General features: G+C 43.3%; 1 protein-coding gene and 1 long non-coding RNA gene across 4 annotated transcripts; both read right to left on the reverse strand.

Moving 5' to 3' along the window:
• Positions 1–422: 422 nt before the first annotated feature.
• Positions 423–13663, reverse strand: LOC306915983 (ankyrin repeat and SOCS box protein 3-like). Of its 3 annotated transcripts, none has more exons than XM_079493688.1 (10): positions 13543–13663; positions 10018–10223; positions 9246–9416; positions 9031–9143; positions 8770–8902; positions 8128–8305; positions 4271–4489; positions 2842–3138; positions 2559–2692; positions 423–1101 (listed from the first exon to the last, which is right to left on the reverse strand). In XM_079493688.1, exons 1-10 carry the CDS (start codon positions 13560–13562, stop codon positions 899–901), a joined length of 1674 nt encoding a protein of 557 aa, XP_079349814.1. In that variant the 5' UTR covers positions 13563–13663; the 3' UTR covers positions 423–898. The 3 variants fall into 3 exon arrangements, with proteins under 3 accessions (XP_079349814.1, XP_079349813.1, XP_079349815.1); XM_079493687.1 differs by having other exon boundaries at positions 9246–9419; XM_079493689.1 differs by lacking the exon at positions 13543–13663 and adding an exon at positions 10517–10638 and having other exon boundaries at positions 9246–9419.
• Positions 13664–13946: 283 nt separating this feature from the next.
• Positions 13947–17256, reverse strand: LOC306915349. The gene is made up of 3 exons (XR_013788801.1): positions 17000–17256; positions 15193–15563; positions 13947–14791 (listed from the first exon to the last, which is right to left on the reverse strand). It is a non-coding gene; the product is annotated as an uncharacterized lncRNA (long non-coding RNA).
• Positions 17257–18010: the final 754 nt, after the last annotated feature.

Consider the following 18010-nt stretch of genomic DNA (forward strand, 5'->3'; position numbering starts at 1 on the left):
TTATTAAAGTGACATACGTTACGTTTGTTGAACCACCACTGCGGGCCACTGAGCAGATCTTACCGTAATTACAATCCTTAATGCGCAATGAAATTATTTATTTGTGGTGTGGTGTGTTCAGACCCAAACTAAAGAATATGACCACATTTCCATGCTGTATTGATGTTGGTACCATTAGGAGAGATAACAGGCAAACGTTGATCAAAATAACAATTCTTCTACATTCTGTAATTGTGTAGACTTCATGCAGATGTTTAACAATAATTTAACTCTTGAGAGTGTAAAGTTCATTCATTTCAAATTTCAGTAATTTCAAATTGTATTTCAGTGAAATCTCAAACTCTACCACCAATGTACCACTGCGCTCTGACCACTATGGTACATTCACTGTCAAAGTAAAGTGTTCAACATATCAAAACATGGAGGGCGACACTCATTTTTTATTCTTAGATTATGCCATAAGATGACAGACGTTTCAGATATCCAGCCTTCATCAGTGTGAATAGAGGGTATGCGTGTGACATAAAAAAAACAAAAACAAAGGGGAACACCTACTGAATAAACTACTTTGTGGCCTTGACAGCCCATACATTCAAACAGAAAGGTCCTAGCTGATACTAAATTGCATTAAACAATGTTAAACTAATTTTTCCACTCACTGAATGCATGCACATACCCTCTATAGTAAACAAACAAACCAACAATCGTTCCACTCCTGGCGTTTTGAGCAGGAAACAAGGGAACAGATGTTCTCAACTCAAAGGAAAGCAAAAATAGTAATCAGCACTTGAAGATAAGTTGGAAATAATGTACAAAAGGTTTAGTCATATTGCATGGATACAAAATAATATAAATGTACTATAAAGAGAGGCAGAAGGGCATAATTACACAAGTGTCTTTATAGAACATGTCTGTGAATGTGTATGTGTACGATATCGGTGTGCCTTTGATCTGGCAAAGGCGGGGGTGGTGGGACGTCTGAGAAGTGGAGGTAGCCATGTAGTCGGGTGGGCACTGGAAGCTGCTGGATGAGCGTCGGATGCCCCCCCAACACATCTCTGATCTTCAGCCTGCAGAGGTGGAAGAGAGACGGTACACAGTCTAGAGAGGAAAGGGGAGAGAGAGAGAGAGAACAGAGATGGATTGTTAAAATTCCATTGTTCAGAAGACACTGTGGAATCTGTTAATGCTGCTTTGTTTCTGCACCACATGTCCATTCAATCCAACCTTGGGTCGGGAGCATAGACTGTAAGGTCGGGAGCCTATCTTCTGTTTCTGTAGCATGAGGAAGATGGATGTACCTGTACCTGCCCTGGACATGACGCTAGTATGTCGCAAGGCCTTACCCCGAATCCAACCCTTTATACCAGGGGTATAAACCTGTTTCATTTGAAAAAACATTATTTATTCACCATTTCTAAAACGGTTAGTCCCAATACTTGATTCTGATTGGCTGGTTTATGATTAGACCATGTACTAAATGTCACAAAAAATAATCTACACCTTAAAGCTGCTATAAGCAATAATGACAAAATTTGAATGACCTTTTTTTGGTATTTAGACAGCCATCAATGAGTAAAACGCTCCCCCAAAAAAATGAGTCTCTGTGACACATCTAGGCATCTGCATTCAAAGATGTTCCTAGAAGCTTTGTCATTGGTCAAAAACACTTCTAAGCACCACTGCTCTAAGGACTGTGAATGAGTCTCTCCAGGCGGGCTTGTAAAGACAGCAATCCTATTCCCCTGTGAACAGCTGACCACCCTCGTAATGTAGCCATGCTAGAGTTTGTGACATGATGTTCACATACATATCAGCTAAATCTGCCACCACATAAATGTTGTTTGTCAATGTAACTTCGTTTGGCAAAAGTTGACAACTAACAAACAAAGCCTGACTGGAATGGCTGAGTAAACAAGGAAGTAGCTCTATCTGGTGGCCGTAAAGTGTAACTACTTTCTCCAGTAGGAATAGTTTTATGGGTTTAATATTGCCAATTGTTTGTAACCGTTTTAGACACGTCTCGTGCCTCACCACGCCTCTCAGCCATTATAAAATACAAGGTAATCTGAGACCTCTTGTGGCTTATTGCTTTATTGAGCCACGGAACAACATTTGATGAGATTTAGCCTCTCAGACTCAAAACTAAAGAATATTTTGTTGTCGTTGGATAAGATTTCTCATACCGGAAGTTCAATGAATATATGGCAGTTGAGACCGTTGTCCTATAAATTGGTTCAGGAATACAAAAGAAGACACAGTACATCATTTATTGAGCATCATAAACAGCGGTATAGGTATCGTTTCTGTCTCGGGGTATCACGAGATTTGGCTGCCAGACAGGAAGCGGTGGAAAGTCTCACGATACTTGGTACGTTCAGAAAGGTACTTTGTGCTCTTTAGATACCATACCTCTATAAAATTACACAGTGTACATACTGTACTATTATGGCAGACAATCTTCCTTATTTACTCTGATTCTACGGCACTGTCCGTGGTTTTAATAATTCTAATTCTAATTCTGTCCTAATTTCTGACTTGATCATGCGTGGCCTTACCAAAACAGGCCAGTGGTGTCCAGGTCTTCTCATCCAGTCTCCGAAGCAGAATGTTTCTCAGATCTTGTGACAGGGTCGACCAGTTCATGAATGCCAGTAGGTAGTTCAACACCTCGCTGTCTGCCTTTTCCAGCCTATGAAAATAATCACAAGCTCAATTGACGGAGCTAGTACAGGGGGTCCCCAGCTAAATGATTGATAGCTAGGGAGTATGAACCAAAGTGTTACCGTAACAGTGTACGAATTAAGTCACATTTATGCATTGAAAAAGCAAAGAGCTTACATGATGGGCTGCAGCAGTAAAGACGGCTCCAGGTCTGCCTGTAGGAGCACGGGCAGCCAGCAGGAGGCAAACTTCACATAGTCGAGTGCTACACAGAGCAGTGCCCTCAATTCAGTGAGCCTCAACGCTCTTCGCTGGTCCGGTATGGAAGAAAGGGTCCGGCTCATATTCTGGATCTTGGGGATACGTCTGTGCTGCAGTATCAGCGGCAGCAGCTCTGGTTTAATGGGCAAGGCAAACATCCACACAGCCTCAGTCAAAGTGGCTCCTGCGGCCAGAAGCAACTTCACCGTTTCACTGAAAGAAGATATTTAGTTGTATATTTCAGCCATGTCATACAGCAGAAAAACTGCATTTTAAATTTACTGTACATAGGTGTTAGACTCCTCTGGCGTTTCAATAGCGCAAGGTGACGATAATAGCCTACAGGCAGCTCGTAGTGATAAACACCACACGTGAAATGCTACAATAAGGATGCAAAGGATTCGGCCGTGATGTCACTTACAACACGGAAGTAGCATATTATGAAGGAAATAAGGAATCGGCAGTGATGTGACATCACTGGCGATTCCTTGACTTGGGTATGCGAGAAGCACCCAGATGCAATCTTGCAGTGCGCTCTGATTAAAGTGTTACCCGCCCGCGTTTAGTTCAGATAACGCTCGTCCCCGTACCATAGCCCCGTACCCGTGAAGTATATTTTTCCACCCGCTTTCACCCATCAAAGGTTGCAGGACTCTGGCATGTGGATAGTTTATCCACTTACGGTGCTGTAAGTGATCTAATATACATTTCAATTGAAAATGTTACACAGTATGTCCTTAAAAGTAAGACAAAAGGGCAAAAACAAATAGAGAAAACAACTAAAACTGTTCAAATTAGAAAAAAGTAAAAAGGGGAATTTGATTAGGTGGGGAAGGCAAGTCTGAAGACGTGATTTTAATCCATTTACTGTAGGACTGAGGCCGAAGTTTTCTGAAAAACGTACAAAAAATTACAAAACATTTATGTTGCTATACTGTACATAGCAACAAGAACCCCAAAAGGGGTTCCCGTCTTGAAGGAACAAACACCAAAAGTGATTCCCGTCCTAAAAGGGTTGAAGAAGGGTGAGTTTCATAGGGAAGGCCAGCGAGTGAGAACTGAGAAGGCCCTGACACCCCAGGTTCAGCGCTTTGTCCTGGGGACCACCAGGTGGTTGGCACCACCAGGGGCATGGTTATGTATGAGGTCGTAGAGGTAGCAGAGAGCTGCTAGGATGTTCAGGGCCTTATAGGTGGTGAGCAGTATTTTAGAATCTATTCTGTATTTTACTAGTGAGCCAGTCCACTTCGGGGAGCCAGAAAGAGGGGCGTTGAGCTTGTATCTCTGATATGTTCAATGTTTTTTTGTTTGTTTTTGTTTTTGTTAAATGAGTTTGTGTACAAACCTGCATGGGTGGTCATCGTCACACGCTATAGACATGGCCAGCGGTGAATGATGACCCAGCTTGAGACTGCAGTCCTGGGCGTCTGGACTGTAGCCCTCCTGCAAGAGCAGCTCGACACTCCACCGCCGATTCTGATCCACAGCTACGTACAGAGGACTCACCATGGCCTCGCCGCGGTCACACGCACGGTCCGTCACAGCTATCAGCCTCTTGAGGATGCTGGAAGCACAGAAGTGAGAAACATTTCTCAGTAAGTATTTTTTGAGGGGCGCTAATGTTTGTCTTTAGTTCAATGTTTGTTTTGTAAACGCCATTGACAATGAAGGGAAAATGTATGTCATAATCAGTGTTGGGTGTAACGGCGCTATTAATAACGGCGTTATGTAACGGACTACTTTTATTGGTAACGGAATAAAGTAACTACTTAGTTTTGCAATTTAGTAGTTAGTTACCTAGTTACATTTCCAAAAAAGTAATCCCGTTACTATAATGTGTCCCTGTTCATTTTGTTGGCAAGATTTAAAAAATAATAAAGCCCCGACTGCCCGCGGAGTCTATTTCTCCTGCCTTCTGTGTGAGTTATCCTTCCATGCCCACTATACCATGTACTATACATCCTGCGTCTACTACATCCTGTAGTTCACTTAAGAAATAAAAGTATTGTTACACGTAGCTTTTATTTTGAAGAGGAAGAGGAAGTTGTTTCGGTTGTAGCCAGCTGCCATGACAGTCTAGTCGACTGGAAGTGCCGGGTGGTAGTGGAATAATAATAACTAGAAAAAGTGCCCCTCAGGGCACAGGTCTCCACCAGGGCAGGCCAGGTTGTGGCCTCCTGGTGGTGCTATAATAGGCCAATGTGAAAAGGGTGCCATTTCTTCATACGCCTTTGATGGCAATTGGATGATTTGAGGCATTTTGTTCCAAAAATGTGTTTTGCAAAAATCAACCTGTTGGTGGCGCTATAACAGGCCAATGTGAAAAGGGTGGGATATATTCCTCAGCCTAGTAAGAAAATGTGTGAAAGATTTCACGTAAATTGCACGCTGCGTTCCTGATTTGAGGCTTTTGTTCAAAACGGGGCAATCTTGCAAACTGTGAAAGCCAATTATAGCCAATTAGGATGGAATATGAAATATTGGACAGATCCGACTTGCGCACATGACCATAGAGATACTGTGTAACGATTTGTGAGATTTTTGGACAGAATCTGGAGGAGTAATATCAAAAAATGTGTTTTACAAAAGTCGGCCTCCTGGTGGCGCTATAAAAGGCAGATGCGGAAAATGCAGGTCAAAGGTTTGTCCTTGGCCTCTAGGGAGTGTGCATGCAACATTTCACGCAGATCGGTGCAGTTTTAGGTAAAACATGTGAAAAGCTGCCTCATGGTGGCGCTATAACAGGCCGTTCTGGAAAATGTGGGGCAGAGGTTCATTGTTGGCATCCAGGGAGTGTGTGTGCAAAGTTTGGCATCGACCGGGTTAACGGTGCCGGAGATTAGCTGGTAACAGACGGACGGAAGGACGGACGGACACACACACACGGACGGACACACACACGGACGGACACACACACGGACGGAGTGCAAAACATACTCTCTCCCCATGCCTTCGGCCTGGTGGAGACAACAACATGCTTTTAGCCAAAGTTCATGAAAACCGCATGCGTCTATGACTTAAACAATGTAGGCTAAGCACTTTGGAATTACGTTTAACATGGTATATCCTCCGTGGCGGCGTCATTAGGTGAGTACTAGTTAATGAATTGTTAAGTTTCATAGTATCATTCATCATCAACAACAGGCTGTTGTTGTTGCCCCCCCAAAATGAACAGGTTACTGCCTACAGGATTCTCATTCTGTTACTGTCACTGCCTGCAAGGATGGCCGCCGTGCCATTGCTTATAAACTATCTAATTCATACGTGGGTCGTCGTGGGTCCACGTGGAGTTAACGAATGTTAACGAAGTCCACACCCACAACTCCAGAGGGAGTGCAACGAACCATGTACAACCCAGATTCGGCACAAACAAGGGACTAAATTCTTTTCGCTCCTATGCCACAAAAATGTGGAACGCCCTACCAAGACATGCGAATCCCTTGACTCCTTCAAAACCGCTCTCAAAGGGCACCTACGGATGGCTGCAATTCGAAACTGGCCCCCGTAAAATCTGAATCCCCCACACCGCCCCCCCCCCCCCTTTTCCCCTCACTGTATATGTTTCTTTTCCCTTTTTACCTCCATTATGATGAATTCCTGTTCTGTTCTTTGTCTATATAGATGTGTCTATTTGTACGTCTCTAAATTTTTGAAGAAGTTTTGATGAATTGAACATGGTGGACCCTGTTGTAAACAAGTGTAATGCTTAATTGGGTCGTCCACTCACAGTTAACAGCCTTTGTATTGAGTTTGTGCTTGAAATGTACTGTAATTCTGCAAACTGTTAATACAATTTTCAATCAATCAATCAAAGTTGTTGTTGTTGTTCATGCGCCACGGCGTGCGGCGTGGAGAGGGCATCAGAGCGCAGCGCAACAGGTATGGCATATTGTAGTGTACTCTCTGCACTCTCTTTCTGTCCAGTCCTACGTGTATAGGCTGGTGATTGTGGCAAATTATATTCATTAATAAAGAGAGAGCTGTAAAGGGGATATTGTCTATGGTCAGTTCATGGTGTGTATCATTCTCGTTTTTAACCGGGCCGTGATAATGCGGCGCAATGACGGTAGGCAGTAGCCTAATACAATGTAACCAACTTGCGCAAGCATTACAAAATGGGTTTTAATTGTCAGGTAACGGAAAATAATCTAACCTTTTACTTTTCTCAGAAGGTAATTTGTAACGGTAAGGGATTATTTTTATGGGCAGTAATCCAGTAACCTAACGACGTTACTTTCTAAAGTAACGATGCCCAACACTGGTCATAATGTGCCTCATTACGTCATATTGTCTCTTTATTGTTAATGGTGTTTAATGTTTGTGTTGGCACCGTTTGTTTTACATCACCATTACATCACCTAATCAACATGAGTTAGACTTTAATATATTAGCGCCCCTCACTTCATGTGTGATTTTTTAAATTGACTGTCATTATATCTTTGTGGCTTTCACACTAAACGATTGGTCGCCGACTAGGCATCACACACTGCAAGAGTTCACCAAGATGCGATCCAGACCCGATCATATAGGCTACATCATTTGTTTTTTATTCCAATTCATTTTGACATTGCACGTACGTGCAGGATAGATCTGGTACCCACACCGTGATACAAGCGCAAGACCGACACAGGACGCGGTCACGGGCCGGGACGTTTTTCGGGTGTAAAATGTGTGCTAATTAGTAAGGCCAGGTGGGGCCTCGGGCCAGCCCAGTTAAGACCCAGGTGGGGCCGGGCCTTCATTTTCGGGCCTGTTGAGAACTGTTTTCGCCAGCTGCCGGGCACAGCTGCGCTAATAACCTTGGGGCGTTTGAATGGACATAGTCAGAGTTTGAATGGACCGGTATCAGTCAAAAGGGAGACATCGAAGAGAAAGGACGGGTGGGGAGGATCTGGAATGTCAGTTCAGGTAGGCTCCATATATGGAGATCTAAGTTTCGAGGTCAGATGTAGAGTTGCTGGCCGGCTCTATGAGATGAGATGAGATGATGTATGATGATGTACGATGATAAGAGCGCCCCTCATTTCACACGGGTGTGATTTCTATGAAATCAATTGAAATTTTCACCAGTTTGAATAGCGAATATTGCCAATCTACAATCTCACAACACGTTTTATAATGACATGCAGCCTGCAGTGTACTGTGTATATACAGTTATACATCACAGAGAAACATCTTATGGATCAGTACTACAGTAGGTACCTGATGTGGCCCAACTGAGCAGCAGCGTGAATGGGGAGCTGGGGCCAGTCAGAGCTGCATGGGAGGTTAGGATCAGCGCCGCGCTCTAAAAGAAGCTCCACGCATCCTTCATAACCCTCTTGAGCTGCAATAAACAGCGGCGTGGCCAAGTCCTCGACCTGGGCATTCACGTTGGCACCTACAGTACAGTGGAAAACACACCACGTGAACACCTAATAACAACAGTAATGAACTAGAAAGGTGCAATTCTGGGGAATTGCAAGTGTGGTTGCATTGATGCGAGTCGTGGGGAATCCATTTATATTATATAAATATATTTCTATAATATAGTGTGTGTGTGTGTGTGTGTGTGTGTGTGTGTGTGTGTGTGTGTGTGTGTGTGTGTGTGTGTGTGTGTGTACGCGCATGTGTGTGTGTACGCGCGCGTGCATGCATGCGTGCGTGCGTGCGTGCGTCATTGTGTCTTATCATTAAAATAAGATCTGGTTGCAAAAGGGGTGAAGTGTCCCTTTAAAGGCAGAAAAGCCCCCCAAAAATATTTTTAAATAAAGAAGAGAGGACCAGCCGGCGGGCGGACCATGTCTAGTAATAATGATGATGATGATGATCGTCACAAAAACACAGTAAGGGAAATTGGTTGACCTGCATCAATAAGAATCTCCAGGCACTGCTGCTGTCCGTACTGTGAGGCTAAAAACACAGGAGTGATCTTGTGGTCATCGAGTGCCTCCAGGTGACACACACCAACCAGTGTGTGTAAAATGTCACTGTGACCCTTGGGAAAGAAAATAATAAAAGTGTGACATGATTCATGGTATAAAATGTAAACTGTACATCTGTGTGTGTGTCTGTGTGTGTGTGTGTGTGTGGGGGGGGGGGGGTGTGTGTGTGTTAAAATATTACCTTATAAACAGCTTGGTGAAGGCAGGACCAACAGGAGGCAGTATGTGTGCCGTTGACTTCTGCACCTTTACGGACTAGCAGTTCCACAATCCCTTTATGCCCAGCATCCACAGCTACAGTATATAGGAACAAAACGGATAAATAACACATAATATACAGATTCAAGTACCACAATGACAATAGTAATGAATGAATGCGTTCGTTACATACAGTACCTGCAAACAGAGGACAGGACAGATCGTTGGTTGGCTGGTTAATGTTGCCGTGTGCTTTCAGAAGGGTTCGTACCACCGGCAGGTTCCCTTGCCGTGCCGCCAGGTACAGTGCAGACTCTCCCTCGTGAGTCAAAGAGTTCACGTAGCCGCGATGGCCGTGCGATGAGCCTGCTGCTTAGCAATTCAGAGGAGAAAAGAAAAGCAGGAAGAGAAAAGGGCGTCTTTAGCCACTGAAACCTAATACTGTGCCATACGACGAACATGAGCCATGAGCAATAATGTACGGAAGTATTTGAGACCCCCTATTGATAATCAAAGGCCCCTTTTCCACCAAAATAAGATAATAATAGAACTGGTTCCCTTCTAGATTCTTGGAACCGTGGCGTTTTAATGGAACCGGCGGCCATTTTTTGGTTCCAGTTCTGAACCAACTTTTAGGGTTCTGAACTTCTGAACCAATTCATTTTCAGTGGAAACACTCTGAACTGGTTTAATATTAGGCGGGAAAAAATACTTGAACCAGTTCCACCCCGGTGGAAAAGGGGACATAGGGTACTCGTGTCGTACGTGGCACAGGGGTAAAGTGGGATATGGTGGTTCAACTGCAGTGCTCTTATTTTACATTCCACAGACCAGAAGACAGAATGTTGCGTGTTGTGTTTATTGTTGGTTGCGTCTCCTCTCAAACAAGCACTTGTTTGAGAGGAGACACCCCCCCCCCCCCCCAAGTATGTATGAACATAACTGTTTGCCGTATACAATCCTTGCTTACCAGCAGCAGACAGGATCTCTTGCACGCACTCCTTGTGGCCAGCGGCTGCTGCCTCGTGCAGGGCGTTCCAGCCACGGTTGTCTCTGCTGTCTACGCTGAGGCCTTTGCGGATCAGCTTCCGAACACGCTCTCTGCACCCGGAGCGAGCTGCTGCCGCGACGCTGGACACGGTGTCCCCGTAACACTCAGTGAAGTCCATCGCCTTTCTAAGTGTTGGAATTTAGGAGGATATACAATTATATTATACATACAGGAACTGGGAAGTTTGTGTTTTTTTCCCTCACCTATGAATACCTTAATGGAGAGAGGGAACAACAAGTTTAACTAGAGTAGTTTTCCACCCTTAAGCATAATTTTATACTTTGTCGCACATGTGCAAAAAATAATGGAAATGGCAGATCTACAAGCTCACAACGAGTTGCATAGCAGTGTTATCGGCTTGTTGATCTGATATTGTCACTATTTTTGAAGAATTGTAACGTTTCTTGAAACTTCTCACCTATGACATGCCCAAAATAGGGACTGTTTTATTAAATTGTTGATATCAATTACTTTTATGATACATTAAATCGATTAGTTCTCTTAACTGCTGCACCCCTGATCTGCAGGGCAGAATCATAGAACCATTAGGGCTATGGACCAGAGCTACCCAGCTGATCTGTGATTGGACGGTGATAAAACCTTTCCAGTTTGCTCTCTGTGAGTGAAAAATATTTAGCTAATTAACTTGCCCTACATTTGCCAGGAGCCCAGGACCGTCAGAAGATAATTTACAAGGAAGGGGTGCTTGCATAGCCTTGGATCAATTCAAGACTATGGTCCTCATTCACAACGGCGTTTACGCTCATAAAGTGACGTTACGTGAGCGGAGCGTGAGCGGACAGGCATTTACGTGGATTCCCACATTACGTGGGAATTCATGAACTTGAACGTGAACTTGACGGTGACGTGGGTTGGTCGGAAATTCCGCTGAAAGCTGCGCCACCTCTCATGGTCGTGTACGGCTTGCGTAGATTTATTAAGAAGGCTTTAGTCTTCATGCTGAATCAATGAAAAGTCGCCAAATCTCAGATAAAATATGTAGGCATGTGTCCCCAACATTGGTCGCACATAAAAAAAAATATAGCCTATATAAAAGCCAAGTATCACTTGTATGCCTAAATGCATGCATTCTAGAGGCAGGTTAGCCTAGAGTGCCATACAGAAACTGCCCCTGCAAGCCCGACACCTTTTTTATTTATTTATTAGGATATTTCTAGCATGCGCGATTGCGCTGCTCACTTGACAGCTTTCTACTCGCAGTGCAACGCGCTGTGAGCTTGTAGATCGGCTCTCGCAGTCTCGCGGACTCGCGCTGCATGTTAAAAAACAAACTCACAATTATAATAAGAACATACACTTATCTGCATTCTGCACTGTACGAATCCAACGTTGTTTAGTGTAGTAATGTCTGCAGTATAGGCCTATTTAAATTGTTTCGTTATGGAGCTCCTTTGAGTCAGTCTGACTGTCGGTGCGTGTGTGTGTGTGTGTGGGGGGGGGGGATTAGCCCTATATAAAAAATAGAAGACCACATTAGCCTATTTGAATGAATGGCATCAGCGTGTTTGAAAGTCGGCCAGTCATATCATAGTTTTAAGCCAGCTCACCTCCACTCGCGCTTGTTCACAAACATGACGGACAGACAGACAAGAAAGGCTGTTGATGATGATTATTATTACCACTGTAACTCGCTGATCAGCATGTTGACAGAGACTCAGCCAATTAAAGTTTCACGTAGGCCTAAATGCATTTGCTGCAAGCACCTATCTGCCTCCATTTGCGTCGTGGTATTAATTTATAATATGTATATTGATCACATGCGGACGCCACACAGAATAGCCAACTCTTACCTGCAGCTGAGGAAACATACAACGTAGTTGGGTCGGATGAAATATAGCCTTAAGTCCAAATCCCACAAGAAAAAAAAGAAAGAAAATATGTCCTGTGTCCATGCATGTCCATATATTTGCTTTCCAAATCCGACAGTGCAGGGCAGGGAATCAATCACCGCAGTAGACTAATCAATAGGGCCTTTTATCATTGCCGAGTTTTAATATAGCATTTGGTTGTGTGGTGAACAATACAAATTAACTTCTTTCTCATTATGTGAAAGTAACTGTAACATCAGTTAACTTATTAACGTTCTGACATTTAACAAGGAGTGAAGCAATGCGTGCCAAGTTGGCAAGTTTCGTTTATAATTATATACAAAACTTGCGCTGTTTGCTTGAAGATCTGTCCATGCAGAGACCCGCCTGTCAAAATTAACTGCTCTACAAGCTCATCGCGGCTGTTGTATATAATTTAAAGCCCGGTGCAGGCTATGATGACGTATTTCGATATTTCCTGTTGCCTTATATGGTGTGGGATGGGCGTTCTAACCAGGCGACACCAGGCGAATCGCTTGGGAAAAATGCGGAAAGGCTACACTCTGCGATCCGCACAAATGAAGTGATTACACCAGCTTCCCTGAATACGACGGGAGCAAATCGCAGCGTGATCGGACAGAGAAATACGATGATATTTAGTATCTGTTTACGCATACGTTACACTGCGGTGTATTTCTCCTTTGTGAATGAGGACCTATGTCTTTTGACATTTGCATAGAGAAATACGAAATTATTGGTCACGGCCACACAGCCAACTCAAGGTACGGCCACGGAGCCGACTTGGTGACCCAACGCAGCTCCTCCAAGGAAAACAAACAAATGAACGGAGCTGAACGTGAATCCCCCCCACCCCTTTTTTCCCCTCACTGTATACGTTTCTTTTCCCTTTTTACCTCCTTTATGATGAATTCCTGTTCTGTCCTTTGTCTATATAGAAGTGTCTATTTGTACGTCTCTAAATGTTTTTGATGAATTGAACATTGTGGACCCTATTGGAAACAAGTGTAATGCTTAATTGGGTCGTCCACTCACAGTTAACAGCCTTTGTATTGAGTTTGTGCTTGAAATGTACTGTAATTCTGCAAACTGTTAATACATTTTTCAATCAATCAAAGTATTAGTCAGACTCGGATATAGTCTTGAGCCAAGGCTAGCATTCTGTCATTGCTGTGTGACTGTGACTGAGAGAGTTCATACAATACAGTGCAAAGAGAGATTCCTGCATTCGTGTTTAAACCTAAATGGAAAACGTAAAAAAATAAATGTCCAATTGATTGATTGAAATATGTATTAACAGTTTGCAGAATTACAGTACAATTCAAGCACAACGAGTCAATAAAAAGACTGTGAGTGGACGACCCAATAAAGCATTACACTTGCTTACAAGAGGGTCCACCTTGTTCAATTCATCAAAAAAATCACCAACGCAATGGACCAGAGCCCCACACACTTTAAAGTGTTACGCTAGGACACAATTTAAACAAACGTAGTACTGTAGTGATTAATACTGTATATGATTTTATATATGTATATAAACACATGTATACACGATTACACGGTAATGATCGGTTGTAGTAACGAGTTAAATTCCTACCCTGTGGGCATTTGGTCCATTTATAAATGTATATCAAGTGCCAGTTGGGGAGTTTCACCAAAGAGGACCATTTTACCAGTTCACTTTACTTCCGTACACACACGGCAGCTACTGCTGCGATTGGTCAACAGAAAAGCCCCTGTGACATGATTGGACCAATATTATTGTGGGTGCAAAAACCTAGATTGGGCGAGAGGCTCCCCCTAGTGGCTAATCTGAATTCCACTGCAACTGCAGATTTAAATCAACTAAGGCAAATACCGTTAACTTCAAGTCATGATGCAAAGGTCAGTTTTAAAAGGTCTTTCAAGGGTTGTCAGTTTTAATTTAATGCTGCTACATCCACAAATTCCACCAGCATCCTCAGAGGAGTGAGAGTTCACTATACCAGATTCTAAACCCTTTTCATTCCAAAAAAAATAGTTATACAAATTTTGTCATCGGTCTGTCCCCAAATCTACACTTTTGGAAAATAAATTCCTTAGTGGTTAAAATATTCTTTGTAGGTATATCATTTTTTTGCCTCTGCATGGGGAAACTGGGTGTGCAGAAAATACTTATGTAAACAGAAATGTTATATTACAATACAGTATATTGCAATAATGCATGTCTGTCACACAATCCCAAGGCACACCAATAGGAACCAAGTGTCTATTCAATCAATTTCTTAGAAAAAGTACGTTAGTAAATAAACCAGGTGAAGGTTTCATGGACATTACAACTAGTGGCACAACTTCCTTTTAAACATTACCATACTAAATTATACCACCAATTCAAAATGTATTACATTTATTATTTACATAATGCATATATTTACAAAAATGTACATGTGAGAACTTTGCTATTGCCATTTACATTGATAATTCATAGATATGTTTGACATGAGACCTTTTCCATATGATGGTACACAGAACATAATTGATACATTGTCTTTGGCACAACAAACTGTAGTATGTTATGTAGCCTACATGACAAGTAGTCTACAAGGTCCCAACACAACACGTGAGCTTGTAGATTGATCATTTGCTGTCGAGTCACACCCATCCAAAACGCATCACTCTCATTTTGAGTAGGCTCTCAGAGAAAAAAATAAATATATATATAAAGGTCGATGAAAGGCAACATGTCTGCAAGCATGTCCGATTCAACCTCAGGGATTGCCAAGCAGCTAGACTCTTCACAGTAGACGACTGCAGCTCAGAAAGGCCAGTGACATCAGCTTGCTCTCCGAGTTCTTCTCCTTGACGGCCTAGTTGAGAGGGAAAACTAGCATTAGAATTATTGTATTTAAACATGTTTTACTCCATTATATTATACTAACCCTAGTGGCGAGGAACTCTTGTATTAAACATCCCCATCCAACTCCATTATATGCTACATTTTACTAACCCTAGTGGAGAATAGACATTTAGTATTCAATATTTATCCACGTAAACATCCCCATCTTACTGCATTATACTAACTCCAAGTTACAATTAAGTAGATGCTCATCACATGCAGAGAGTGTCTCAGTAATCTAGAATAATTGGTCTGAACATCTGTACATCGAAACTATAGGATGCCTGGTAAAGAAATGACCCTAGCATCCGTCTTAAATAACATGCCATCTAACCTACATTTATACTAACCCCATCCCTAGTGCCAACTCACCTGGAAATGTTCATTCCCCTCACTGACATTCTTAGCGATGTGCTGCATAATTGGTTTCAGGTGAGCCTCATCATGTTGTGAGATGGGTCTCCTGATGTAGCTGGAAACTGTGATGAACCTTGATCAGCCAGTCCATTAAGGCCCCATTTACACTGGCAGCCAAATCCAGCCTGAATCAGATCTGAGCCACATCCAGATTGGAATCTGATTTGTCTAAATGAGTCATGTGACCATTTAAACCAATCGGATTTCAATCTTGATGTGGCAGAGATCTGATTCAGGCTAGATTTGTCTGCCAGTGTAAATCAGGCCTAAGACAGCTCACATGTGTGCCGTTATCTTGTAGCCCTTCACGTACCCTGGTGTGTGACCTGTGCAAACAAAACATTTCATTACATTGCTGCAAGACACCAGGTCACATTATAGGCCCCACCTGTCCCAATTATAATATACAAGTCTACAAGCACACAATGCGTTGCACAGATTTGTGAGCTTTTAGATGGCATTTTTTGCCTAAGTTATTTGTCAAATCTGCCTAGTGCAATTTGTGTTTACAATGCCTAAAAGCCAAATACAATAATTGCAATTGTTTTTTTCATTGAACATAAACATTTCATTTCTATGACAATTAAATGTCAAGTAAAATGTCATGATTCTGACACAGACAACCCTAGTCACATCATGTAGTAAAAAAAAAAAATATATATATATATATATTATACACACACACACACACACACACACACACACACACACACACACACACACACACACACACACACGTGGTTTAGAAGACATGTTGTAGGGCGAATCTAGCCCCTAGGATGACCTGAGGCCCACCACTTAAAAACCACATGCTACGGTGCCCAAATCTGAATTTAGGTGCTCAAATGAACTCAAACTGAAGCAATTCAGTAAAGGTCAACACTTCCTCCTGGGTCATTTTAGGGGCTGGGACCTCCAGTAAAAGGCCTAAATACTCTCCAAGAGTTGGGGAACAACATATCAAGAGAGTGGAGTGGTAGGCCCTTGGATTGACCCAGGACCAGTGATTAAATGTACCCCACTGAAAAATAGCAGATATACAAGCTCATAGCGTGGCACTCTGTGCCGCACTACGAGCTTGTAGATCTGCCCAAAGTTGAAGGGTTTCATAGGCAGATGCGGAAAATGCAGGTCAAAGGTTTGTCCTTGGCCTCTAGGGAGTGTGCATGCAACGTTTCGGTGCAGTTTCAGGTAAAAAATGTGAAAAGCTGCCTCATGGTGGCGCTATAAGAGATTAGCTGGTAACAGACGGAAGGAAGGACGGACGGACGGACGGACACACGGAGTGCAAAACCTACTCTCTCCCCATGCCTTCGGCCTGGTGGAGACAATAACACAAACTTTGGCATGCTACTAATCCTACATCAGGGGTGCCCACAAATTTATGTAAGTCACCAGTTAATTCTAAGTGTCAGATGCCATTTTTTTATATTTAAATTAAATATTTTTAGGACCATGCCATGTGATCTACCTGCACAGCCTTTGTGATCTACTGGTAGATCGCGATCTACCTTTTGGGCACCCCTGCTATAGGTGTAAGTATGTAGGACTAGTAGCATGCCAAAGTTTGTGCTATTGCCATTGAGAATGCATTGGGCGTTTAAGTTAAATACGGGGGGGGACATATTTTGACAGCAGACAGCCGTCATAATTTCTCCCCCTCCCTATTACAAAGCCCCCCGCCTTGGATGAAGAGCAGTGTTCAAAGATAAGAGAAAAAGAGATGAAACTACTTCAGAAAAGTAGTGCGTGTGTGATTTACCTGGGGTCCCTGCTCAGTTGTGCATGTTGTAAGGGTCTCCCACCACACACCTCCTAGCATGCTCCATGGTGGTATCACCTTGGACGTCTGCCTGGAGTGCTTTGGATCCTTGGTGATTTCTGTAAAAGGTTTGTTTTATCTACGGGTGGTCCTTCGTCTGATCCCTTACCCTTTGAGCTGTCCGGCATGGTGGCCCCTGCCAAGACCTGCTCTCTGGGTAAGCGATTCGCAAGCTCCTCCACCAACGTCAAGGTGACCACCCATGGGAGGAGTCCCAATTTAGTCATCGCCAATTCCCAATTGCCCCAAGTGTCCTTGAGTCCCTGTTGCTGGCACCACCACAGCTGGGGAGGTATAAACTACTGTGTGCATCCTCCCATACACACTTGGAAGTAGCTTCTGCAGTGCAGCAAAAGGGACAGTCACTTGATCCATCGCCAGCTTAAGTTCCCACCCGTAAACACGGCCAATTGTGTTTGATGGAGCGCCAGGCCAAGCTGGAAGCACTGCAGTTACTCCTGGGCGTTGAACCCAGCTTTCTGCTGCAGTGGTGGGTGAGTACTTTACCTCTTACCACACCCAGACGCCCCACAGACAGACAAACGCAAGACGCAACCTAGAGCATTCACAGGGTTGAATGGCACCTCCGCCAGACACAAGGCCAACTGACTGGTGAAGATGACACCGAGCAGCAGCACGCAAGACTCAGTCGGTAGAAACCTGTGAACTGAACATACTGCAGAAATGATACAGGCAAACAAGACACTTTGTTAGTTTTGTCATAATCACCATTATTACGTTATGTTAAAAGTTAAGTCAAAACAGTGCGATAGTGTCAAGTTTCTCTGAGAGGGCTAGCACATGTGGAGGAACATGAAGCCCTCCCAGATCCACTTACTGCTGAAGGCACCAAACCAACCCTCACATCAACATAGATCACCCTCCCCAACTTAACACACCGATGCACCATCATTTGTGTGTGCATTTTTCATAATTTCTAAAGTAGTCAGC

This window comes from Electrona antarctica (genome assembly GCF_951216825.1).
Source record: "Electrona antarctica genome assembly, chromosome: 22".
In the NCBI taxonomy this organism is placed as follows: Eukaryota; Metazoa; Chordata; class Actinopteri; order Myctophiformes; family Myctophidae; genus Electrona; species Electrona antarctica.

What these genes read in the sequence shown, in the direction of transcription:
- LOC306915983 (XM_079493687.1), bottom strand. Translation starts at nt 13,562, where the DNA reads ATGGACCAAATGCCCACAGG. An exon ending in GCTCAGTTGGGCCACATCAG is followed by an intron (nt 4,490 to 8,127) that starts GTACCTACTGTA and finishes CTGTGCTTCCAG; the next exon opens with CATCCTCAAGAGGCTGATAG. An exon ending in GACGATGACCACCCATGCAG is followed by an intron (nt 3,139 to 4,270) that starts GTTTGTACACAA and finishes ATCTTCTTTCAG; the next exon opens with TGAAACGGTGAAGTTGCTTC.